Source organism: Patiria miniata, unplaced genomic scaffold (genome assembly GCF_015706575.1).
Source record: "Patiria miniata isolate m_02_andy unplaced genomic scaffold, ASM1570657v1 HiC_scaffold_29, whole genome shotgun sequence".
NCBI lineage: Eukaryota > Metazoa > Echinodermata > Asteroidea > Valvatida > Asterinidae > Patiria > Patiria miniata.
Window position 1 is genome coordinate 22,252,250 of NW_024037068.1, and position 26,873 is coordinate 22,279,122.

General features: G+C 42.6%; 1 protein-coding gene across 2 annotated transcripts; it reads right to left on the minus strand.

Moving 5' to 3' along the window:
* Positions 1–1,405: 1,405 nt before the first annotated feature.
* Positions 1,406–25,860, minus strand: LOC119735720 (nuclear factor related to kappa-B-binding protein-like). 2 transcript variants are annotated; one of them, XM_038209618.1, is made up of 19 exons: positions 25,761–25,860; positions 24,534–24,799; positions 23,458–23,681; positions 21,481–21,614; positions 19,966–20,161; positions 18,002–18,117; positions 17,394–17,424; positions 16,860–16,905; positions 15,752–15,889; positions 14,658–14,782; positions 13,903–13,996; positions 11,647–11,887; positions 10,578–10,858; positions 8,900–9,032; positions 8,694–8,754; positions 6,804–6,978; positions 5,542–5,769; positions 4,384–4,463; positions 1,406–3,852 (listed from the first exon to the last, which is right to left on the minus strand). In XM_038209618.1, exons 2-19 carry the CDS (start codon positions 24,796–24,798, stop codon positions 1,996–1,998), a joined length of 4,425 nt encoding a protein of 1,474 aa, XP_038065546.1. In that variant the 5' UTR covers position 24,799; positions 25,761–25,860; the 3' UTR covers positions 1,406–1,995. The 2 variants fall into 2 exon arrangements, with proteins under 2 accessions (XP_038065546.1, XP_038065547.1); XM_038209619.1 differs by having other exon boundaries at positions 25,773–25,852.
* Positions 25,861–26,873: the final 1,013 nt, after the last annotated feature.

Sequence of the window (26,873 nt, forward strand, 5' to 3'; positions counted from 1 at the left end):
ATATCATAGAAATATAAGCGCAAGAGATACATGTTCAAGTTTTGAAGGAAACCGTATTTTGTTTAATTTTATTTTTTTTCTGAATTTGTCTCATACTCAATTCCAGACCCATCTACTGTGCACTATCATTAGATACCATCGGAATAATTTTACATTATATAATGCATAATTACATAGCAAGTTCATTAAACCTTTAATACAATGAAGTTGGAAAGTTTGCTTTTCTATGATTTCTAATTTCTAATACGTGTTACATTTGTGGCATTTCGAGAAAAAAAAGACTCTTTTTGTTGCTCTCCTCTCCTACACTATCCACGGATCCTAGACACCAGGATAAACGACTGTTCTGAGCTCTAGTACAAAATGCACTCAGTGGACGCGTGATAACGGGCATAATCATTACCCGTTGGCGCGTAATCGCGAATTTTCCAGATGTGCCATTGTGTTGGGTTTTTGCACGACATCTAAAAATATTCATAAAACTGTAAGTAAAACTACTTCTTATTTAAGATATAATTGTTCCAAATTATTTAAAAAATAAATACTTCAGGGTATAAAAGATGGTACTGTGCAGTTTTTGTCGTCATAGATGAAGTATTTACCCGGTAAATAAACTTAAAATTCGAGGAGAACACCGTTTACCCAAATTTCGTTTTTAATTAGGCTTTAGAGAGAGAGGAGGCCGAACCGATGAAACAAAAGCGACATTTCATTGTTCATCCTAAAGCTAAAGATATTGTGCTCGGCATTACTATGGTTATGTAGTTATCACTTATCAGAATTCAATAATAATAAAGACCGAAAACATAAAATCATGAATATTCAAAAATATAATTCGCTGGCTTGACAGACTTCGAGGCCAGATCGGGCAAAGAGCCTTGCAAATCTGAAAGCCACCGCGCGCAGTGGTCTTTGTTGAAAAGTATTAATGGTATTTGCCACTAGTACAGGCCGTTATCACGCGTCTAACCAGGAGTTGGGCGAGTCGTTAATCCTTGTGTGTAGGATCCGTGCACTATCCTTGAGTGCAGAGGCATTTCATCCTATGAAACAATAGCTATTCATAAGATGGATTATTTTTGCATGGGGGTGATGTAAATCAAATTAGGTGTTGCCCTTCACCGACGTATAAACACTGTATACTCAGTGTGTTACCTCCTGAGTGAAAGTTGGAGAAAAAAAATCACTCGGGTGGGATTCGAACCCACGACCTCCTGCTTTCTCGTGCAGATGTCTTACCACTCGACCACCGAGATAACAGGATCGGTGGGCTGGTTCGAATCTGATGTACATAGCAGCGGGTATCGCACTAGAAAGCAGGAGGTTGTGGGTTCGAGTCCCACCAGAGTGATTTTTTTCCCCCAACTTTCACTCGGGAGGTAGCACACCGAGTATACAGTGTTAAAGTCGGTGAAGGGCAAAACCTAATTTGATTGAAGCAATAGCTACATGTACATGTATCTGTGTGCATGAGAGTTCGCTTTGTGAAACCCCCAAATGCTAGTTTCTGTTGCTATGAAAGGATGAAGGACATGATTTGATCAATGGCCGATTACATAAAGTAACTTAGTCTAGAAACACATACACCAGCTATGGTCAAATTTACAAATTTATAGAAGTACTTTAATCTTTGTCAAATAATCTGTTTGCTTGGGGTTTTTGCTTTCAATAAACAACCTTTTCAACATACATTGACTTGTTGTCTTCACATTCCTTTCATTCACCTGATCTCTTTTTATGAATAACTTAAAAGTGTCATTCAACTGGAAGATAGTGTTACAGAAGGTGTATCTGCTCAGGCATAATTGGACAAGCACGATCAGTTTTGAGAGCAACTCTGTACATTGAGTTTAACTGCAACATCCGATTGAACAAATCTATTGCCTTTATACACACTTAATACCTGACCATAATGTTACGACCTTTTAACCCTCATTTCTTTTAAAAAGGTCTTGGTCTATCATCAGAAGTGTTCAATGTGATCAGGTTTTTTGTTCATTCTTTGACGGCCTCTTTTGTGTGAGTTTCTTTTACGGAACCTTCCTTTGACTCTTGTACGGGTTTCTCAGCTTGGTTCTTTGATGTGCTGCTTGACCCCTTGGTCACCATTGGAGTCATGAGAGATGAGGTCAAAGTTGAGGAGGTCAGGATAACAGGTGCTGCGCACTTCTGCTTGCTGAGAGTGGCTGGTATGGTAGAGACCCGCTTGGAGCCAATAGGGACCTGAAGGATTACGCCTTTCCCTGGGGTAAGGCTGGCTGGAATCCCCGTGGAGAGTAACGGGTTTGTGATCAATGGAATGGTACCTTGGGGAAGAGAGTGCCCCAGGGATCCCACCACTGACACTGCTTTCACCCCTTGACCTGCTGTGCCACCCTGAGGTCCCGCTGAAGCCATCAGAAGAGACATGGGTATGGATGGAAGTTCTGCGTGTGCTGGATGACTGGCTGCGATGCTGGTTCCATCAGAGTGCGCTTTTCCTTGAAGTGTCTGCTGAGATGCTAAGGATGTCAATGTGCGCATGGCAGAGGCCTGGGATGCTGTGAAAACAGGTGTTTTTTTAGAGCTTGGGGTGGTAGTGGGCTGAGTTGACGAGGACCCACTTTGGGGTTGGAAGATGAGGCCGGAAGCTGATGGCTGGTGGACGCCAGCAGGAATGTTGCCAAGGAACATTGGAGATGTTAAGAGGGACCCCTTCTGAGGAGGAACCAAAGTAGCTGATGTGGCTGCCTGAAGAGTGATGACTTGGTCTTGGACAGGTGCATCAGCTCTTGGCTGGGACTTTCTCCTGGAGGCTGGAGAAGGGCTCTGAGAAGATGCTATCTTTGCAGCTGAAGCACGCGGAGGAGACTTGGACTTTGTTGAGGGTTTTCTTCCAGCCCTCGGTGTAGATACCCCTTCTAGCGACATACCCAATCCAGCCAGGAGTCCTCCAACAGTCGGGAGTTTGGTCTTTCCCCCATGTCCTCTTGATGAACCTCCACCTGTTGCAGTTTTCTTCTCCTCTGTTGCTCCCTTAAGGGTTAATGTAACATTCACAGGGAGGGTACCTGGCTTGGAGTGGAAAGCTAGAGCTGCAGGGATGGTGCTTGAGGGTTGTGTCTTGGATGTATCGGCAATTGCATTAGCACCAGTTAGCGTGAGGGTTATGGGTTGATTGGTTGATGGTGGCATGCCCGGCTTACTGGTAGAAAGGGTGTTGCTTTTCCTTCCTGGACTCTCAGTGGACAATTGCTGTGCCTGTTCAGGATGGGAGAGGAGTTGACCCATCATGAGTGAGGGTACCGGCACTGCCGTCATTTGTGGGGTACTGGTGACGCTTCTCATCACAGGCTGACTGCTTTTCTGTGGGGAGGCACCAAGCTGCTGACTGGCCAGCTGTGCCACAAACCCCCTTGGAGCAAGAAGCTGTGCCTTGATCAGGGAATTCCCACTCTGGTAAGGTCCGGCTTCGCTGCTGGCTGCGGAAGAACTTGGCACCAGGACACTCGGCATGGCTGCGTGGGTCAGAAGCGCTTGAACTTGGGATGAGAATGCATGACTTCCAGAGACCGCTACAGGTGATGACAGGTGCCTCTGAAACACCTGCGGTTGAAGAGCGGCAGGGGCTTTGGTGCCCCTCGGTCCAGCCTTGCCACCCAGGAGGCTACTTATGGGGCTCTGGGTGGTGCTTGAGGCGGGACTCTTGGCAAAGCTGTGCGGGCTGATGGAGGAACTCCCTGGGGACCGTGACGGGCTGGGTGTCTCCAAACCCATACCAACACTGATGATGCTATCGTTGCTAGTGTCACTCATAGCAGAGGGAGGGCGGCCAGCTTGATGGAAGAGCTGCATGTCCTTGATGACTGGTTTCTATGGAAATTTAATAAACAAAATTTAAACACAAATCTGTTGCATGCAAATCTTCTCTTTGTGGTATTTAAACACCTATCACATATCTACACCTATCTGTATTTGCATATGAGGTCATGCGCTAGAAATCCAGTGCAAAATAAAGAAAAACATAAGCTTTAGCCGACGATTGAACCAAGGCGTTCAATCGGATCCAAATGATTTGCATAAATAATGGCCGAATGAGGTCCCTGTTTACACAGTTTTTTGACATGCAGTGCATAGCGAGGATATGTCCCCGAATACCGTACCCATGGACGGATAATGACGAACGCCATGACCAAGGCTATATGCTGCTGCACACAATTTAAGCAACAGCTTTCAAGTTTCTGTCATATCTTTACATCAAAATAGCATCAAAGTCAACTAGCACCCTTCTCAACGAATTGATACAACTGATCCTCTTTGTCATTGGTTAGGAGATTCTTTTGCATAGTCTGGACAGAACTTTAATATCCAACAAAATTTTGCATTGAAGCAAAGCATACTCACTGCTCTATGCATCGGTTTAGGCTGCTTCTGTATGGTGCGCTTGGCCTTGATGGTCACAGCCTGCTCCAAATGAAGACGCTCTGTTTGCAAAAATGAAAACATAAGCATACGTATACAAATGTATCAACCTGTTAGCCATTGTACTTAATTGCATTACACTGAACATGTATTTATTCCCTGCGACATGCATAACACCATCAATTTTTTGGGCTGTTTGTGACTTTACAGTGAGTAATACATGTAGGATGGGCTGTTTAGGTGGTACACTGACTAAAGGGTTAACTGAGCACCAAACAGATTTAAAAACAGATTGCGAGCTCAAATATCACGAGATATCTATAGATCTCGCTCAAATGACGTCATTTCCTACAGACCATCCAAGTGCATCAGCATTTGGAGCGTGATCTTGCATAAGGCGCATCAGCTGCCTCGTATTTTGAACACATTTCGAGCAACAAGCGCGCGTGTTTGTAACATTTTCAACACTGCGCAATGCGTGCTTGATTGCGTGAAATACGCAGTTGCAGTTCTCCTACAGAGATGGCTGTCTTTGAGAGAGACATATTGTACAAATGGTTGAAGACAAGGTAATTCTAGTGACAGCTCTTAAAGGGAAGATACAACATTTGCAAACATCGCAAAACGAAATGATCAAATTATCATGAAATACCTTACTGGACTGCTAGGGAATGACAGTCTAAAGCATCCTGTAAAATCATGGCTCCTGGTGTGCTATCATTCTCAGGAAAAATGGTATTTTTCCAATGCTGGTCGGCTGACCAGCGTTGGAAAAAAATGGCTTTTTCAAAACGTGCTTCTAATTTTTCCTAATTAGTTATTCATTGTTTTCTTTGCAATTGATTGCACACCTGTGAAGGGGGACAAGCCTGCTAGACTGATTCTCTCACTTTAAAATTCCCCAAAGTCTATAAATTGCTCCGTTCCATCTTAAGTGGGGTCGGGGAACCAGACTACAAGAACATGATTGGTTTTCTTGGTTTTTTCAACATCTACAAGCCCAAAACGTGAAACAAGTCATTTTAACAACATTTGCTATAACATACTAATCCTCCTGTCCCATTTTTTTCTGAAAATTGCAGCAAAAGCAAATGTTGTACATTCCCTTTAAAAGTAAGAAACATAACAATATTCACTTACCAAACTCTTCCTCCGATCGGTTTCTATGCAGGTATATCCACAGCTTGCGGTTACCATCATACTTGACACAAGGGTCTTTCTCGTAGTGTAGACGGTCTAGTGCCCCGCTCACCACTGTGTTGATCTGATTGTCGGTGGCGTCGGCCAGGAACTTGGAGTCCTTCAGGAGCTCACAGACCTCGGCCCGGGTGCCCTCGCCGTTTGGTAACCTAGCAACCGCATCACGAACTGTAACCACGCACAGATTAAAAATACAAAAGTGAAGGTCTTGTGTAGAATATGACCTTCCACCACAAAATGCAGGTATCAACCTTTTGGTGCACACCGCGTGTTGCTAGGGAACACCCCCAAAACATTACAATCTGCACATCCAACCAAATAATATAGGCAACAAAAATTGCTTAATCTAGGTTTTGGGATGAGAAACTTGATAGAGATCCAGTCCAGTCCAGATAGACAAAGGAAGTATTCGTTCATTGCCTGATTTTGTGTGTATCTCGAAAGTACAGTCGAGTCTCGTTAATACAAACTCGTTCGGACATAGCCAAATTGTTTGTTATATCAGAATTTTGTATTAAGAGGAACATCAGTCCCATTCATTGTGCACATAAATGCACAGTCAGGACCAAGGCTTTATGTTTGTTATAACCAGAATTTTGTATTAACAGAGTTTGTACTAACGAGATTCGACTGTAATTATCTCAAGGTTTTCTCCTGCCTCTCCTAGAAATGTGGACAGACTATCTTGCCACAAGTTTTTCAAGCTGGGAGCTATGGTGCCATGGACACCCTTTGATGAATGCACGGATCCTCTACACAAGGATAAATGACTTCCCCCAATTTCAGGTTAGAGCCGTGATATGGCACTTGCGGGTCGTGCGTGTGTGAGACTGGGCGCGCGACTGCAGTCTTTCTGTGGTCAAATTTCTTGCAGGACGCCAGCTGTCTGTGATCATGGCGTGCCCGCATTATTCTCCATTGTTCTATGTGCAAACGCGGCATATCAAGCGTATCAAAAGTCCAGAAACAAGTATCACAAGTCAATTGGCATGTCTGCTCACACGAATAGCTTGTGAGTGGAAGACTTGTGACTGACATGTGATTGACATGTGACTGACATGTGCCTGACATGAGACTGACGTGAATGACATGTGACTGACATTTGATGACTTGTGATCCACCACAAGCAACTTGACTCCAACAACAGTCCTTGATTTCATTACCAGAAACATATAAACTTACAGTTACTTGTACAGGCTTACCCAGGGACAGAATGGTGACATATGGTGGTCTGTCAGACACAAGCAGCGAGTGTTCTCGTGCTTTATTCAGCGACGTTTCCTTGCCATAAACTCCCTTGACTGGCCCGACCACCGACTTGTAACCATGCATGCGGTACGTGTAAGCCTTGTGAGGCTGCTCATAACGTTCGTGCTCCTGGTAACAAGCAATGCAAGTCAAATGACACATAAATATTGGTTAGTTTTTTTAACTTGTGCATGCTGTATACGGATGCTGTGCCAGAACAAGAGCGTGCTGTTATAATGTACAAATGTACACCTCAGTGTTAAGTCCAAGAAAAGGTCCCATTTTTGTCCCATACACAACAGCACGTTTTCTTTAATTATTTTATCCTTGCAAAGACTTATAGCATATAAGAGTTCTTGTAGGTATTCTCCATGAAGATGCCATTTAGTAGAATAAAAAATACTGAAATCCATGAATATAAGAGGGTTAAACTTTGGTTACGTATGTTTGGGACATAGCGTACACGAATTCTTGGACTTGCCCACCTACTTATGAAAGCCAGAGTAGGGATGCGAACCGCACGCACTGGTCCACTGTGTATATGGTGCGTAATGCACATGACATACTTGCAACTGAACATTTACAAACTTGTAAGGTCTTTGCGCAAAAATGCACTGGAGAAAATGTCCCCAATTTTTCCAAATATAAACTCTGCATAACAGGGGAATCTTGCTGGGAAACTTCATGAGCCACTGCTTGACTAAGCAGGACTGTTCATAATATGGATTTTTTTTGTCTCGGGGTGATGTAAATCAAATTAGTTATAAGATGGAATTTTTGCGTCGGGGTGATATAAATTAAATTAGGTTTTGCCCTTCACCGACGTTTAAACACTGTATACTCAGTGTGTTACCTCCCGAGTGAAAGTTGGAAAAAAATCACTCGGGTGGGACTCGAACCCACGACCTCCTGCTTTCTAGTGCAGGAGGTCTGTTCAGGACTGTTCATGCAACTAGGGCACCCAGATAGTGCTGACCAAGATGCAATTAAGGCCCGTCTCAATTTATATCCGGGACAAGTTTCAAACAAGTTGAAGGTAGAACCAGAAGCAGCTCTGCATTTGTCGTGGACATGTTCCGGGAAAATTTTCATCAGCAACTGCTTGATTCATTAATACTGATAAATAACTTCTTTGCAGGGAGATTACAGCAAAGTTCTTCAGAATCCTGCAACATAATACAATGTTTGCCACTTGTCTGGAACTGTTCTGGATATGAATTGATGAGATGGGCCCTTAGCCTCAAGGGGAAGTTTCTCTGATGGGAATATAACTTAGATGAATCTTAAAGTGTTGAATACAGCAGCAACATTGACTTTAAAGAGGCTGTGGAATGCTCGAAGACATTTCCGTCATTTTTCGGGTATATGTAGCCTAAGGTGTGCTGAAATAAAAACGATTATTGTGTCTGTCATGAAATGAGTACAAAAGGTACTTTTGAGAGCTGTTTTTCAGGTCCTGTTTCGACCACTGCAATTCGTGTAAAAGTCGTCGTTGGGGGCAGCAAACAAAACATAGTAAATCATGATGTAATAAACAGAAATCGTTCATACTACGCTGCATTGGGAGTCCTGTTTATTACGTCACGATTTTACTATTTTTGTTTGCTGCCCCGAACGACGACTTTTACACAAATTGCACGTTCGGGTCAAAACAGGACCTGAAAAACAGCTCTCAAAAGTACCTTTTGTACTATTTTCATGACAGACACAATAGTCGTTTTTTATTTCATCACACCTTAGGCTACATATACCCGAAAAATGACGGAAATGTCTTCGAGCATTCCACAACCTCTGTAACGCTTTGATGTAATTAATAGGAACTGCACACAAAACAATTGCATTACCTGTGCCCTGAATAAAGCCTTCTCCTCAATCGTGCTGGGTCGGACAACAAAGTCAGTACGCCTGGTTAAAAAAAACAAAAAACTATATACGTGTACCAAACCTATATTTTGTATTCCGTGCTGAAACCATCAAGATGAAAAGACTTAAGGCTACACTCATTACGAGAATTCAGCCTCAACACGCATCATTTGTTTGAGATACTCACACTTTAATGGGGCTTGGCACCGTTGGGCTGGCCTGACGTTCTATTTCAGGGGGAGTAGGTTTGTCTTCCAGGACAGCAGTCAGCCATTGCTTGAACAGGATAGTCAGCTGTTCATCCGAGTCTCTTCCCTCCCCTTGGTAATGTAATGATAAGAACAGAGATCATTGATTGCTTAAGTTCACTGATTGTTTAATGCCCCAATTGGGCAACAAAAAGTGTTTTAAATGAGATGACAAGAAAAGTGGATTGAAAAGTAGAATATAAACATCCACACAACCATCCTTTAAAAACTGGGCTTTTTTGTGTTATTCTTTTGAGAAAAATGCGAAGAACGAATTTCGGGGGTCACAATTTTGTCCCAGAAACATCTAGCTGTGAGTGCTAGTTGTGAATCCAGCCCCACGATGGTTCGTACTCTGTGGATGTGTAAGAAACAACATTTGTGATACGATCAAGCTAAATCAGTGGTTTGTCGGGAATTTTTATTTGGAGATACAGGCCAAAATAGGGCCACTTCATCACATCACTTCACCACATCTCTTGGTGTTCCCACTTCCATAATTTTTGAACTAAAGATGGTATCAGCATGCGATTTTCACAGCAGTAATGCTGAGATTGTGCTCTTTTCAAATCTGTAGTAAAAAATGTTTTGACCAGGGTTGACAAATGACACATGTAGCTTGATCGCATCACATTTGTGGGTAGGCCTACACTGCGTTTTGGGGAAATTTTTTTATTGTTAGGCAAATTAGGACCGAGTTATGAGGACTTTCTGCTGTCCCCGCAGCGTTTTCAGTCCCCACAAATACCTCGTACAGACGAGTGTATGTCCCCACAACTACGGAACATGACTGTGTGTATTGGTGCTGTGCGTATTATTTGACACACACAGACACACACAAACAGTTCAATGAATAGACGCGACTTGAAATACGTCGCGTCCGATGTAAACAACCAGGTTTTTTTGTCTTTTCTCGTGAATGGTAAAGACATTAGGTTTGTTTCCTTTCAACCAGACACTTAAAATATTACATAGGGAATTTCAGGCCATAATGTTCGCTCATACCCACCGCCCTGCAAACAGGGCGCTGAGAAGGGCTGATGAGCTTCACAGAATCTTGTGAAGGAAGTGGGGATGGCATTCTGGGTAATTTATCATGACCTATGTATAAAGCATCTGGCTGCAGCTGTAGACCGCGGTTAGCCAATGCGCGCAAATGCTATCCGAAAAGTTTGCCATAGAAATGCATACACACCATACCGGATGTGATTTCTTTTTCACTGCGGACCATGTGGACAAATTTTGAGCGTCGAATGATATGCATTTTGACCCTTCGTGAATTCGGAACGGAGCCTGAGCAACTGATGGGAGCTGAACATTTACAAAACGGATAAGCTTTACAGATTTTCCTACATTATTACGCTTTTCAACGAAAAATGAATGAGAATAAAAGAGTGATGAATGACTCAGTCTTGACGGCCGTTTGAAACCTTGCAGAGTCGTGGCCGTGATGACTTGCAGGTCACAGGTCACGCAAAATCTATCCAATCAGAGCGTGAATTCATCAGCCCTTCCCAGCGTCCTGTTTGTAGGGCGGGGGTACGAGCAAAGCCATAATGCCCCTCTAATAGATACTGTTTTACTAGGGTTAAATAAATCCAATGAAGTGATATTTACCAATCCAGCCCCACATGTGCACGACGTCGTTGTATTCCACCATCGGAGCCTTAATCGGCATGCTCGGCAATTCACCAATCAGAAACTTGAGCATGCTGCCAAGGGCCGTGGACCACGACGACACGAGCATGAACCAGACGTTGAGGGCACTCACCGGCGCCGTCTGCCAGGTCTCGGTGTGCGCCTGCAGCTCGGCCAGGGTCATGTGACCGTCGGGGGACTCCCTCAGCGTGTCCCGCAGGAAACTGAAGAAGTTTGGGTAGAGCATGGACTTGGGGGAACTGTGGAGAACCAAAGAGAGTATTGGAACTTAAAATGGGTCGTTCTATTGATTTATTACTTCAAACGAGGCTAGTCACCAGCAGTCAGATAATATGTCAAGCAAGCACTGTGTCTAATCAAACTGGTTCAATAGATAAAGCAGGTAAGTTGTGGTCACAGCTGTTTGATCGCTGACCCGGAGTCAAAACATAGCTGTATCAAGTTACAGTCGACTCTCGCTAGTACAAACTCTGTTAATACAAAATTCTGGTTATAACAACCATAAAGCCTTAGTCCCGACTGTGCATTTTATGTGCACAATGAATGGGACTGATGTTCCTCTTAATACAACATTCCGATATAACAAACAATTTGGCTGGGTCCGAATGAGTTTGTTATAACGAGACTCGACTGTACATGTACTTAAACAGTCACAGCCAGTCAACCTGGGTTTATGTAGGCTGGGAATGTTCAAAACAGTCACTTGATTGATTTTGACTGAAAGGACAACTTGGCACAAATGTATGTTTGCATAGGAGGGTTAATAGTCAAGATCTTTACTGATATTACATAAGATAAATGTTGTGGGAAAACAGTCTGTAGGATAATTTTCCACTTTTTAGTTCTTCCCATGCGGTAGAATTCACCCAAAAAAATATAGAACAAAGTCACAAGTGGAGTTGTGCAACACATCATTTTTGTTTTGCCCTACTTGGTTAAAGGAATGCAATTATGATTTTTTTTTCAGCTATAAAAAAAAAGGGAAAAAAAAGGACTGACTCTACAATTTGCTTTATTCGTGTTTCACCTTTGCACATTGCCCATGTCTTCATCTTTCCCAGCATCAACCACCACAGTAGGCCCCTCCTGATTGGTGGACAGACTGCCAGAGGACTCCGTGGTAGCCAATGAGGTGCGACTTTCCAGAGAGACCACAGAGATGGGCGTGGTGGCCTTGGGGGGTCTGCCCTTCTTCCGTTTCTTGGCCAGTTTGTCCTTGACTTTGGCTTTCCTCTTCTGTGACAGTGGCATGGATTTGGCTCTAAAGTCTACCAGCAAAATGATAAAATTCTTTACGTGATTTTTTTATTCAGAGTCAATGCAGGGTGACCCCAAAGAAGTTGTGTAAGCAGATATCGTTAAATTTCTCAAAAAGGACCTAAATGAGCATTTTATTTTGATGGAGCATATTAATTATATTCCTGTGTGTAGTCAGTGAAAATGTCATGGAAACCCATTCATGCAAACCAGAGCTGTAACAGATTATAAAAGGATATGTGTTTTCCAACCATTCCAATAGGAATTACACATTTCATTGGAAATCACTCAACCGGCACTCTGCAATGGGTCTTTTCATTATCTGTGTAAATCACATTGGAACGGGTGAAAAACACCTTGCCATTTATAATCTCTTGGAGTGCTGTGGCCTTGAGGTTAAGGGCACTGATTCGTGGTCTGTGGGTAAAGCTGCAGGTTGTGGGTTCGAGTCCTGGCGGGGTCATGGTGCGTGTGCCCTTGAGCAAGGCACTTTGTCACTCATTGCGTCTCTCCACCCAGGAGTAAATGGGTACCTATGAGGGCAGAGATGGTTATTGTGATTGAATTAGCTTACTTGCGCCTAACAGGCAGCATCGAGCTGTATACTCCCCAGGGAGCTGAGATGGTATATGGAATGTTTAATTGGCCCAATGATCAGGGGTAATAATAATGTAGAGCGCTTTGATCTCAATTAAAAGCGCTATATAAGAACCTGTTATTATTATTGTATCTCTGGTTTGCGTGAATGCATTTTCATCAAATTTTCACTGTGATTATACACAAGAGTACAAACAATATTCTACATCAACCAGGCATGCAACTGGGAATTTAGAAAAAAACGAGGAAACGCCAAACCACGCAAGACTTTGTACAGTGTTTTTCAATTTGTAATGGCATTCATGAGAAGTAAAAATCGAGGAAATCAGCAGATCCAAGGAAAAGTTGCATGCCTGATCAACATGAAATGTTGGTATTGGATACTTTTGAGAAATTTAGTATGGAGGATGTGATCTTATCAACAGATCTGGACTCCTGAAAAAATTCCTGATGAAGAGTAACAAAAGCGTATCTACTTGTTTTGTCACAATATATTTAAAGTCGAAATGGGGCAAAAGATTGTGTGATTCTAGACACTGTTTATAAAATAACCTGCGCTAACCACTTTGTGCCAGGTTTATTTTTGCCGAAAATTTCAAAATTTTCAAAAGCCAAAATTTCCGAGCCAACTTCTGATATACAGCCAAACGTCACAAGTACTGATTCGCAAGAGTCATTTCAACAGTATTTGTACGATATTTCTTGCCGAAACTTCATATGTGTCAACACTACGGGGAGTGTAAATTGTACAATAGGCCGTGCACAATGGCCCACACAACGGTCAGCACACGGTCTGCTTCCACAGACTACACAGACTTTGTGTGTGTGTAGAAAAGGCACGAGGGATAAGCGTGTTTAGACGTCACCCGGACACGAATCGTGGCAATCTTGACGTCTTAACCCGTCAGCAGTGCCTGTGTTATCAGGGCCTCCCTTGCAAACTGGTTAAACTATCTTTTCAATTTTTGGACAGCCATCACATCTTTTGGTTTCATTTTGGTTTCAGAGTCTGAATGTCTTGCACTGATCGGAATAATTCCCAAGACAAAACATTGATACTGAGGGATCAACTTTTTTTTTTTTTTTTAATATGCGGCCTTGCCACATGAAACAGAAAATAACTTTTGACATGTCAGGGGCACGACATCCAAAGGCAATTTTGGGCAAGGCCATTTTTTTGGCAGTGAATACTTTTTTGATCCCTGGGCCCCGAATCGAACACCGGCAACTTGACAGGAAAATAACATCGACATTTTTCCCCTAATTTTTAAAAGCATAAATACATGTTAGGTCTCACCCAACCCCCCAACGTTCAGTTTCTTCACTTTAGAAAATGATGACAATTATGCATGACCCCTTAATACAACAAATGAGTAAGCTAAAGGTGACATGAAAACAGACTTTAAGAAACTACTGTAAAAGCACTAACCTCGGGAAGGTACAATGGGCGAGTTCTGGGTGGAAAACGTTCTTGTCATGACATCCTCCATGGTGATGTTGCTTGCATCCAATTCAAAGTGATCCTGGGGTGTGTGGAAAATTACAGTGTCAATTGGAGTACATAGGTTGCTCTTTAAGTCTTAGTTTTGTGCTTTGATCTTAGTTAAAGGGGCACTAGGTCCTGAAATCCCCGAAAAGTTCATGTTTTGGATTGTTTACTTAGCCTATTTCAAACATCTGGTTGAAAGGAAACCAACCTAATGTCTTACCGGTCCCAAGAAAAGACAAAAAAAAAACCGCTTGTTTACATCGGACACGACAGAGTACAAATACGTTTTTCGTGTCGTTCTCAGTGTATGATATACACATTGTGTGTCTCGGGAACAGCGGAGACCAATCACCAATGCAAAAAAAAAGTGGTTTCTTCAACGTCCGCAAAAGGCGAACACTAGACATACGAATGAAATCACAACTAGCGTCCAAACAGCTCGAATTTATGGGGTCGCAATAGTGGACCCCAAAATTCGTTCCTGCACGCATAATACAGGAATAACAAAAAAAATGCCCAATGTTTAAAGGATAGTTGTGTGGATGTGTATATCCTACTTTTAAAAGTTATTTCCGATTAACATCTCGTTCAAAGTGCGTTTTGTAGCCCAATTGGGCTGTTCCAGGATCTAGTGTCCCTTTAGAATCATTATCTAGTATTATTATGAAGCTCTGTGATCTGGAAGTTAACCATACCATTCCAGCATCTCTCCTGCGTTGGTGCTTGTCGATAATGTCCATGTACGCTGCCTCAGATAACTGCAAGGGAGAATCAGGGGCGGATGGAAGGATAGCAGCATCGTCCCTATCATCAGGGCTTCCTAATGTAAACAAGAACAAAATAGAGAAAAAGTTTAAAACCTTAACTCATTTGGCACTTGTACTACATTTGTATTACAATGTGTTAACCCTAAAAGGGCCGGGGGGGGGGCGCCCTCAACTTTCTCCGCCTAGCCTTGACAAAAATTGTTTCGCGACCCGAGCTGTTATGACTTTTTAGCCTTGAGCTTTGCGCATCTTTTGATACCAAAAACATAAAAATCGGATGAGGGTTGCCGCGTAGCGAAAAATTTTCCGGCGCTATGCGCCGTGAAAATTGAATTTTTCCATATATACGTCATGTACACACACCAGAATTACCACTCCTAGATGTTCACAATTAATTAGCCATAATTCCAAAACCCTTTGACCTATAGTCATGAAATTTCTTGGGTATCTTCATGAAGAGTTGCTCTATGCATGTACCGAGTTTCAAAATTTTTCGTCACTCGATGGCCGAGATCTTGAAGGGGGGGGGGGGGGGAATCCCCCCGTGGCTGAGAGATGGTAAAAATAACCTGGGCCTTTTAGGGTTAATCCAATGAAGAATGGAAAACATATAGTGATCAGGCAGTTTCAGGGGCTACAGTAATAGACTATTATCATGTTGCAGCCATTTGATTTTTTTTTCCCATTCAAATCAATGTAACCAAAGTGAGGCTGGAGGGAAAAATAGTCTGGTTCCTTTTTTGCAGAAAAACATTATCATTCAGTACTGTGATTGGATACAGGGAACATGACTAAAATGGTGGAAGCATGACATAGGTCTATAGGCAGGTCGGTTTGGGGTGCTACAGTAACTAAAGAGTTAAAGGGCTCATGTAATAGAATTTTTTTTAATGTAATCCTTTAATGCATCTTAACATGTATGTCCAATTTAGGTTCAAACCCTGTTCCAGTCAATTTCTATGTTCAACTTTACAATTCGAATCAATCTCTTGAAAGATGTAGTGCACTGGTTGCACACTTACCATCTTGGTTGGATCCTACTTGTGGGTTGATAGGTTTATGATCGAAGGTGGACTGCACTCGCGGTGTGAACTTTGGAAGGACAATGTCACTCGGTGCTTCGTACCAGGCTGAGGATCGCTTCTTGGATGGTGTTTTGTCTGGAAAGTAAAATGGTGTTGATTCAGGTTGAGGTTAGGTTGGGTTTGGCTGGGTACAGATGGGTTGGGTCGAGTTGAGTTGGGTTGGGTTGGGATTGGTTGAGTTGCGTTGAGTTCAGTTGGGTTGCTGAAGTTGAGTTTGTTTCTGCATTCAATAGGGAACATTGAACAATAGAGGACAATAGGGTCCACTATTCCCGAAGTTCCACAACTGACGATTGTGTACCAAACAAATGGGAGGTCTTCCTAAAAAGAAAAGAACAAACAAAAGAGGGAGAAGAGGGGGGCCACGATTGCAGGTGGGTTGAGATGGGTTTGTGTGGGTTGGGTTGGGTTGGGTTGGGTTGGGTTTGTGTGGGTTGGGTTGGGTTGGGTTGGGTTGGGTTTGTGTGGGTTGGGTTGGGTTGGGTTTGTGTGGGTTGGGTTGGGTTTGCTTGGGTACAGCTGGGTTGGGTATGGTTAGATTGAGTTGGGTCGGGTTTGGTGGGGTAGGATCAGGTAGGGATTGGGTGGATTTTATCAGGATTGTGTAGCTGGGATTGAATAGATCTGGATTGGGTTGGGTTAATGGGGTAGGATTGGGTCCGGATAGGGTAGGTTTGATGGGCATGGTAAAGCCATGTTGGCATGGATTAGAATTGGGCTGGGATGGAATGGGCTCAGTTAGGTTGGGATACAATTACGTTGAGTTCGTTGAACTTAATTAGGACGGTATAGCTGGGATGGTATGGATTTGGATTGATTTGGCAAGTTGACAGGGGTTAGGTTGAGATTGGTTGGGTTAAACTGGGACAGTGTAGCTGGGTTGGACTAGGCCTGAATTGGGTTTGATCCAGTCATCTGTACACAACTTCAAATGATTGTCCACCTAACTTTACATTAAGTCACACAAGAAAACATATAATACCAAAATGTAACCAGTAAAAAACAATAGGTGTTTGGTTTAATATACCAGTTTACTAAAACTCACCTCTGGCTACAGAAACATCATCATCTTCATCACTTGTATATAATTCCTAAAAAAAAAATTGAAGGCCAACTTTGAAGGAGTTCATGATCAGATGATGAATTTTTGTTTTTCATTTGTTCCACTTTCCCTCACCGAATTTCTTGCGAAACTTGAATGAATTAGATGTTCCCGATAATTTCAGCTCTTTTCAGAGTCAAGGATTTATTTGCTATCCACTCCGTGCACAAGTACCCCCTCAACGGTAAGAAAGGGAGAGTTGGGGAAGACCACTGGCACAATGACTGGGAGAGACATTCGAACGCATTGGCGACAACGCCCGACGCTCACGTAAAGACGCTATGGCTTTGTGCACACTCGGAATAAAATAAGTCGTGCATACTTTGCGCTATACGTTCGCGAACCAGCACTGTCGACTGGCCTCTCAAAAGTGCTCAAATAGCGCCCTCTCTTGTTGGTGCATGAAGCCCATACCTAATGAAAGCCAAGATTGTTTGGACCAAAAGCTGGAAAAACAAGATTTTTTTTCACACTTACCCCGCATTCTATTCTGCATTCCTTCAAAATCCTGATGGTTTAAACAAACATAAAACTGTTTTATTAAAAAAATACGGTAAGTATATATGTGGGAGTACAAGGAAAATATTGAGAAAAAGGCCTTTAAAGTTTTGAGTTTTGTCGTCGTGAAAATGAAACATATCGGTTGTATTTCCTTAAATACACGTTTATTCCACAATTTTTATATTAATTCTTTAAAACATGATACCATTCTTAAATTGCTAAATATAACGGCTTATGCCAAAAATACATGTCCGTCATGCATTGAGCGTAGTGCGCACTGCGTGACGCTTAAAATTCATTTATTTGAAAAGCAAGGCACACATGTCCATGTATCCGTATATCGTTCTCTGTATTGAGTTGTCCGTTTAAATTTAATACGCTCCAGGGAGTGATTCAATGGATGACGCATCCAATACGCATGAGATTTGTTGCCTACAACTTAAAGAAACACCTCTTACATGTATATCGTTGCGTCACTCCCACATGTACATGTATATGACAAGCTACATTTACACATTTCTTTTGTTAGACAGGCTGATTTCAAACTACAAATGCATCCATTTACATTCATGGATACAACTTACTTTCTGTACTTCTTGGTCACTACACCGTCCAGGTCTTTCTGGATGGTCAAAGGTCGTGGGCGCTTGACCTTAAAGGGTTCATCGGGTGCCGTGAACTGTGCAGCCTCAAGCAGCTCCTTCATGTAAATGCAGAATTATAAACAGTATGAAAATTACACGCTGATGAAGTGACTACCAGATTACAAGTACAACAAACACAATTCGGGCAATCCACAATGCAGTGCGCCACCAAGAGTTTGCCACGGAGAGTTTTTTCATTTTTCCCAGTGCATTGTGGGAGATGGTTGACAAATTCGCAGCGCGGGACATTTGAAATTGTTCATTTTTCTGGTCAGTAGTTTCGTAAGCATATGATTCGAGTATACATTTGCCCTTTTCTTTTTATCAATTTTTTTTTTTTTTTGTAAGGCGGCAGAACACTATGCCCCAATCCATAACAAATTAGCTCAAGTTGTCTACTGACACTCATTCAAATGGGCCATGTTTTGTCGACCGCAAACTTGAAAAATAGACTCTCCATGGCACACTCTTGGTGGCGCACTGCATTGTGAATCGCCCGAATTACCACTGATCAGCAAGTTAAAACTTTATTGTATTCCTGGGTCCGTTTCATAGTCCCAAAACGGCATATTTCTCGCTGGAAGCTGTAATTATACACTCCGGTATTGCAAACAGCTCAACCGTACTGGAATCTGTGTGTGCCACACTGAAAATGAGCAGTGTTATGCTTAAAATCAGATGCACTGTACTGTACAGAATCATTTTAAACTTTCACTTTCCTGCATAAAAATATAGTTCCTCTGCCTTCAACTTTGTCTCTTCCATTTTTTAAAGAAGTTCCTGTTCCAGCGAGGCAGTGTTGAATGATCAGTTTACTGCCTTCCCAAATCTTACAATTTTATTGTATTCCTGGGTCCGTTTCAAAGTCCCAAAACGACACGCGTCACGCTGGAAGCTGTAATTATACACTCCGGTATTGCAAACAGCTCAACCGTACTGGAATCTGTGTGTGCCACACTGAAAATGAGCAGTGTTATGCTTAAAATCAGATGCACTGTACTGTACAGAATCATTTTAAACTTTCGCTTTCCTGCATAAAAATATAGTTCCTCTGCCTTCAACTTTGTCTCTTCCATTTTTTAAAGAAGTTCCTGTTCCAGCGAGGCAGTGTTGAATGATCAGTTTACTGCCTTCCCAAATCTTACAAAATCTTCTACGCACAATGGAGGATTTTGAAAGAGTGAGGCTATATGGCAAACATGTGGCTGATTTTGGAGGATGCACTGTGTCAAGGTCTTAGGCCGGACCTGGTGTTGTTTACATGTGTGCTCAGCCTTGCATAAATTTCGGCCTAGATTATACTTGAAATACTCCGCACTGCTCCAGGATGTCACTGGCTCTACCTCGACATATTGACAGTGATTGCTGGAGGATTTTGCAGGATTGAGACAGTGTTCACCCCTCCAAGCCTAAGGACTAGTTTCAAGAAATAACAGATGATTTGGGAGATTGATGCTGTATGCAATTTTTACATGGAGGCAGTTGGAAGACTTTGCAAGATTGAGGTACATCCTAGCAAAAATACCTAGGGAGTTAGGGTTAAGGCCAAAAAAAAAAAAAAGTCGGTCTCTGGTCAGCGCGCGCGTCGATTTTAATCATGCGCGTCGATCTTTTTTTTTTCCAAAATGTTCCGCGGTAACTCATACAGCGCCCTCGATTTCCGCACGTCCTCAATTTTTTTTTACCAAAGAGCACCAAGGAATGGGAAATTGCACCAAGGCAGATGATCGAAAGCACCAAGGCAAATTATGGAGGACACCAATGTACATGAGGACACCAAAAAAGCAAAATAGTACCCACCTTGTCTGTACAACCCAAGCTAGAATTAAAAAAAAATAAAAAACTTTGGTCTGACCAGAGACCGAATATTTTTTTTTGGGCCTAATAGAGCTTAATTTGCCTACCTGTCTAGATATGAGCACCTCCTTCAGCATGCGATGGCATCGCAGCTCCTGCTGGTGTTTGTACTCGCGGTACTTGGCCTGCCGCAGCGCCCTCTTGTGTTTGAAGACATCCAGGTACAGGTAGCCGGCCCGCAGATCCTTCTGCAGCTTTCTGACTGGGTTGCCGAATTTGAGGTTCTCACCGGCAAACAGTCGTCTGTTTTACGAGACGATTTCATTGAGGGTTAGTGCATATGAGACGACAACAAAAATTGTTCGCGTCAACAAAACTGTCAAGACAAATCACAGCCTTTGTTTTCACTGTAAATGATTGAAATTGGAAATTGAGTTATTTTCCTTGTTCTGGTAAGGGTATAAGTTTTTTAATTACCTTCATGAGTCTGATTTTGGTATTTATATTCAGTATGTTATATGTTTTCTCATTGGTTTGAAAAAAAATAAGAAATTTTGAAATCTCCGATTGCTCCTGATTGTGGGGTGATGTGGTCCAGTGGTTATGGTGTTCGACTCGTGTGCCGTGGTACGTGGGTTAAAATTCTGACAGGGAACATGGTGCTTGTGCGCTTAGGCAAGGCACTTTACTACGATTGCCTCTCTCCACCTAGGTGTAGTAAATGGGTACCTGGTCAGAAGAAGCTCCTTCAATGCTTGAGCGCCGTAATGGCAGCCGTGCTAAAGCCAGGGTTATAATAAGAGCGCCAGGAGCGTCACTTTGTGTTGACATGAGCGCTATACAAGACGCCATTATTATTATTATTACCACTAGTATTACATGACAGCACATGGTAGTAACACACACACCTATGGGATGTTAGTGCATGCAGCCGCTTCAATAGGTGTATGTGTAATTGCCAGACACGGCCAAGTAATTCGGACTTGGCCTAAGATTCCTTTCACAGTCCATCATTTGTAATTTGTGCATGTTGTTCGTTTGAAGCAACAAAAGTGTTCAAAATCTAATGAAGGATACTGAACGACTAACCTGATGAAGTTTTAGCTCAGCTTCAGCTGTATATTCCGAGAAAAACAGCTTTCTAGGATCTCAATTTCAAGTCAAAAGTTGCTGAATCATGTTTTCAATTGTTTTGAATTGCAGCTATACGCAACGTCGCGCACATGATCTGATGAATTATAGCAACCGCGCGCGCCTGTGCGCCGTGCCAATGCTTGCGCGCGCTGTGCCGAATAACAAAACGAACCACTAATTTAAATTTTCCTACGGTGCATCCGTTGGAAAGGCCTTCTTTCGTTGATTACTTCAAAATGATAGCTTGCCAGAAAGATTACTTTCACAGAGAGTTTAGTCCACTTACTATCTTTCAACCAAGTATGTTTTTCAACAATAATACGCCAGTTACTTTTTCGGATGGCTGCAAATGATGGACTATAGCTTTAACCACAGCATGCAGGTGCGTCTGAATCCCATGGCAATGGCTTGCAAATACACAAGCACCTGTGGAAAAAGGCTCAAGCCAGCCGTAGCAAGGTAACTCGGACACGGCCGTACAATCTCACCTCAGTGTCTCTGTCTTCTCCTCGCTGTCGGACTCGGGGAATTCTGGGAGCATTTTGGACAACCGCTCCCTGTCCTCCTGTGATAGCACGTTGTTCCAAGTCTCCAGGCTGACCACCTGGTGAAATATCTTTGGCTACAAAGAACAGAAAAGGAAACAAAGGACAAAGAAGCTGAGAAAGTGTGACGTCACCTCCTCACTTCTTCAACAACGGTTCATGTACATTCCATTACGGAAAAAAATGTCATGTGTGTTTAACACACGATCACAGACAGCTATTTTACATCCTACTTTTAGCCTATCCGCTCCGTTCACAAGTACCCCCTCACCGGCAAAGAAAGTACAGTTGGGGGTGACCGACCGACGCCATCTTGCCTGACTGCAATTTTGCCGCAACCCGCGGCCTTACCACTGCGTGTACGTAGTACAAATCCCCTGGTGTACGTGCTTCACACACAAGGAGCGGTGCGCGTCAACCAGCTAAATGTCCTGCCCATGGGACATCGTTGCTATGTAAAAGGGCGCCCTCTTTCACTGGCGCACTGAGCCCATAGAACACTTTCACAAATTAGTACTTGAAAATGGCTCACTGCCTTTCAGCAGATTGTCACCACACCAGTTGCAACCACAGTTGTGCTGATTTTCACTTCAAAGAGGAGAATCGAGCCAACTATAAAACAGGTTTACAACAGCCACAGCGAAACCACGGTGTTACTTGGCCCTTGCAGTGTGCGTGAACCAGTAACCATGGTTACACCGAATTGACCTATGAGTGATGTCATGACTATTCAAGTGAATACACACAATTGAGCATTTGCTTTGCTTATGGGTGCACGCCTGTAAACTGGCCAAAAATCCGTCCCCCGAGCTCATGAATAAAAGTTATACCCTCAAAATATTGGAGTTTTGAGAGCCATAAAATTGGGGAATTGAAGAGATATGGTAATGCACCTCTGGCCCGGACTTGGGGCTTCCAATTCTGAGCATTTCGGATGCTATTGGGCTCGAAAGTGGCGCTATTTTGCCATGTTAAGGAGGGATCGTTTTTCAAGATGGCTACTTTTCTGCTTTGGGGAAAATAGAGGTCGTCTTCTTTGGGTGAGATTATCTCGAAAAGTCAATGGTCAAACCACCAAAAAATGAAAAGGAAATGAAAGATGACACATTGAACATCATTTTTCTGTGAAGCTTGAATACCTGTGAGAGTTCTGAGTATTTTTAAAAGAATTTTGAAGTATGCGCATTTAGCACTAGTTCTATGGGAATTTTTTTTCAGGGTTGCATCCTTATGTTGACAGAAAAGACCACCATCTATTGTCAGTGCATAGACTCAAAACAGGGCGCCAATTTCAAGTCCTGACGAGAAACTTTTTTTTAACTTGGCCTTAACCTTATACTCTCATCCAAATTTTTCACTTATTGACTTAAGTCCTCGCCCGAACTTCGGCCAAGACTTTGCTGTTCATATAGGTTCCGCTATTCGCACTCGCGATAACCCGCCGACAGAGGGCGTTATCACGACAAACCACTATCGCTCATGAACTAGCAGTTTGTCATGATTACGCCTTCTTGCGGCAGCAGGTTATCGTGAATCCAATAGACAACGTCATGGCCCAAGACTATGCCGCTATTCACGACAAACTAAAAGCCTGCGGCCGCAAGAGGGCGTTATCACGACGAACCGCTATCGCTCATGAATTAGCGGTTTGTCATGATTACGCCTTCTTGCGGCAGCAGGTTATTGCGAATCCGACAGACAACGTCATGGCCCAAGACTATGCCGCTATTCACGACCAACTAAAAGCCTGCGGCCGCGAGAGGGCGTTATCACGACGAACCGCTCTCACTCATGAACTAGCGGTTTGTTGTGATTACGCCTTCTTGCGACAGCAGGTTATCGTGAATCCGACAGACAACGTTATGGCACAAGACTATGCCCTAACTTGCCGACTGTGATCATAGTCAAGCATCTGTTTACCTGCTCAATGAGCTCCAATGGCAGCCACACTTTGGCCTTGTTCAGGATGCAAGCTTCAAAGCGTCTGTTCTTGTTGACCGTGGGAGCATCTCCCCTACCCGGTGAGGAGTGACTGCTCCTGGGGCTGGGCCAGCTTGCTTTGGGGCTCCTGGATGCGCGGGCTGGTGATTGGTGTCTTGCTGGAGATGAAGTGTTCTTGTGCCTGGATGCAGGCCTTGGCATTTCTGGAAAAATTGATTAACAATGTCTGTTCTCAGTCATCCAGTTGTTTAAAACAAAGCTGAAGATGACAGAGTGCAACACGAAAATATAGATGGTATGCACCGCAATGCACAGCATGCGCAATGTAAGTGGGCAATATCGTGTTGATTTGCATGCCATCAAATAAAAAAAATGTGTAAGAAAATAGCATTCTCTGCCACAAGATGTTGTTTAAAATTAAAGGGAAAATACAACATTTGCAAACATCAAAAAATAAAACTACCAAATTATTTTGAAATACCTTGCTGGACTGTTAGTGAATGACAGAGTAAAGCATCCTGTAAAATCATGGCACCTGGTATACTGTCATTTTCAAGAAAAGTGGTTTTTTTGTATCAATTTCCAACACTGGTCGGCCGACCAGCGTTGGAAAAAAACTGGCTTTTTTTTCAAATACTGGCCCCAATTAACCATCGCACTTGTTTGCAATCGATTACACACCTATGGACGGGTTCAAGCCAGCTAGACTGGTTCCCTTACAATTCCCCAATGTATGTAAACTGCTGTTTCTTCTTATATGTAGTCAGGGAACCAGACTACAGGAAAATGATTGTTTTTCTTGGTTTTTACAGCATTTTCGAACCCAAAACCTCAAAAAAGTCAGTGTAACTATATTTGCTATATATTTCCAACCCCCCAATTCCATCCATTTCTGAAAATTACAGCAAAAGCAAATGATGTATATTCCCTTTAAAAGTAACAGAGTCATTAGAAATATAACAAGTCTCCAAAGCCGTGTTCAGTACATTTTGTACACAAGCTCAGATGAGTCGTTTATCCTTGTGTAGAGGATCCGTGGCCCAAATAAAAATCACCTGGTTGTGGGGAGGTCGGAAACATTTTCCGGGCGGTTAGAGATGCGTCCTCTTCTGGACAATTGTCCACAGTGACCACATCTACCTCGCCGTTCTGTGGACTGTCCACAACCACCGTCTCATTCTGCGAGTTCTCGTTGAGGTCGTCCAGACTGATGCGTCGTCCCAGGGACACAGACAGCTGGCGCGTCATGGCTGATTCCAGTAACTCCTGATCTCTCCTTGCGTCGGGATCATCGGAGGCAACCACGTCTCTTGTAGCCATTCTGAAGAAAAAAATAAAAGCAAATAAGAAGTTTTGATCGTTGGGCAACTTTAAATTAAACGTTGTTCTCCTTGTGTTATTTCAAGTTTATCTCAAATTTTTTTTGGGGTAAATTTGCAATTTTTCTAGCAAAACAAAATTTATTCACTCGATTGGTTAAATGTTGGAGTACCAAGCTGAAGGGGGGGAGGGGGGGGCGCATAAAAATGCAGAATGTGAAGAATGAGAATGAATACTGTGACATCCCATATTGCCAATGCTATTTGGCACTTAAATTGATATTGTTCACACCCCCATCATTACGCCGCAGAGCTGGATTGTATCTAGTCAAAAAGAGCAATTTTGGCAGCTTCTGGACATCTTCTTTTTTTTCGTGACATGCATATGATACATACAGGGACTTGTAACTTGTCTAGCCTAAACAAAGCACTTCCCAGACTAGTTCCCAGTCCTCCGTTATTACAAAACTTCCCATAGTGGGCAGAAAAAAGCAATAACAGGTTTAATTCGATTCTAATTATCGTAGTTATACGAGTACAGAAGCATAGATCATTTTCTTTCCTCGTTATATGAATTATTTTCCCCTTTAACCGCTATACATTTCATTTAACGTAATTATGCCGTGCAATGTTTAAGATTGCGCAAAATTCATAAATTGCGCTCGTGATATTCCCACGCAATCTTAAGAATGAGCGCTCATTCTTCAGATTGAGTGCTCATTCTTAAGAACGCGCGCTCGTTCTTAAGAATGCGCTCATTCTTAAGATTGCGCGCTCATTCTTAAGATTGCGTGATTTGCAAGAAAGCGCACAACAGATCAATCATTCATGTGTGCACAACAAAGTTAGGAATTACAAGCTGATGGCTACACCATCATGACCATCGTTACTTTGTCGTATTTAACCCATTATTAACCTGTTGCAAGCGCAACTATTCCCAAAACACACAAAGCATTTAATTACATTGTTGTTCACCAATGATTGCACACGACGGTCGGTGTTTCGTTCCTCACACACCGTGCCGTGTATGAACGGCAGGGTGACCGTAAGGTCAGAGCCAAATTCTGCTAAATGCACATCAAAAATCTGTCAGATTTATCAAAAATCTGCCAAATTCCCCAGAATTACTCGAAATACACTATAAACACGTAATATCACATGCAGATTGGTAGTATTGCCTTAATTAAGATTTGAATTTCATAATAAACAATCTAGTCACATAAAGATGTTGTGAAAGTATTGGAAAGTTTCAGGCAAAACGCGGATCCGGCCACGACGAAGTCCGTTTCCCAGTGAACCTCAGAACCTAGACCAGCCAACCTGTCCCATTATGCAAGGGTTTGTTTGAAAAAGGACTGATTTTTTTTAAAATAAAGGTACACTTTTTTGTTCAAATTTGCTGTTTTTCTGTCAAATAACCATTTTTGCAGAATTCTGCCAGAAATCTGCCAAAAAAAATCCATTCTGTCAAATTTTCTGTCAAACTCGTTTTTTAACAAAAATTCTGTCAAAGTTAGCCGAGAATCGGCTAAAACGGTCACCCTGATGAACGGTAAACACGGTACCCGCATAAAACCAACACGACAAACATACCGTGGAAATTAAGCTAGGCTCTGGGTAACAGACTATTGTTTACCACAAGTGCCAAAGATAATTAGACTGGTGCACTTCTCGAGGCTTGCTGTTTTTTTTGTTTTTTTTGGAAGGCTTCGAGTCAACCCGGTCCGGAGTCCGGACCTACTCAACTCGGACCCAGGAAGACCAAGTCGGCCCCAGCCCAACTCGGGCTTAGACCAACTCGGACCTAGACCAACTCGGACCAGACGAGAGAAATGGGACCCGTGCCGTAACCAACACGCACCCAATGTTTTAAACTTACCTTGATGTTTTTCAAAACGTGTTAAATCATGACATGAAAAAATGTGAATTGTACGTGTATTTTAATGTTTTAAAAATCTCATTGATTCCTAATTTGTACAAAGGAGTCAATGAGATTTTTAAGCACAATTAATAATGTGCTCATGAAAAGTGCACTTGTTTAAAAAGAAGAAGTGGCACTTGTTAAAAAAAGGCACT

Coding starts and splice junctions, on each gene's coding strand:
- LOC119735720 (XM_038209618.1), bottom strand. CDS start 24,798: ATGGCTACAAGAGACGTGGTTGCCTCCGATGATCCCGACGCAAGGAGA. Junction 21,615..23,457: donor CATTGGAGCTCATTGAGCAG/GTAAACAGATGC, acceptor TGTTCTTTGTAG/CCAAAGATATTTCACCAGGT. Junction 11,888..13,902: donor GCCCATTGTACCTTCCCGAG/GTTAGTGCTTTT, acceptor TTTTGCTGGTAG/ACTTTAGAGCCAAATCCATG.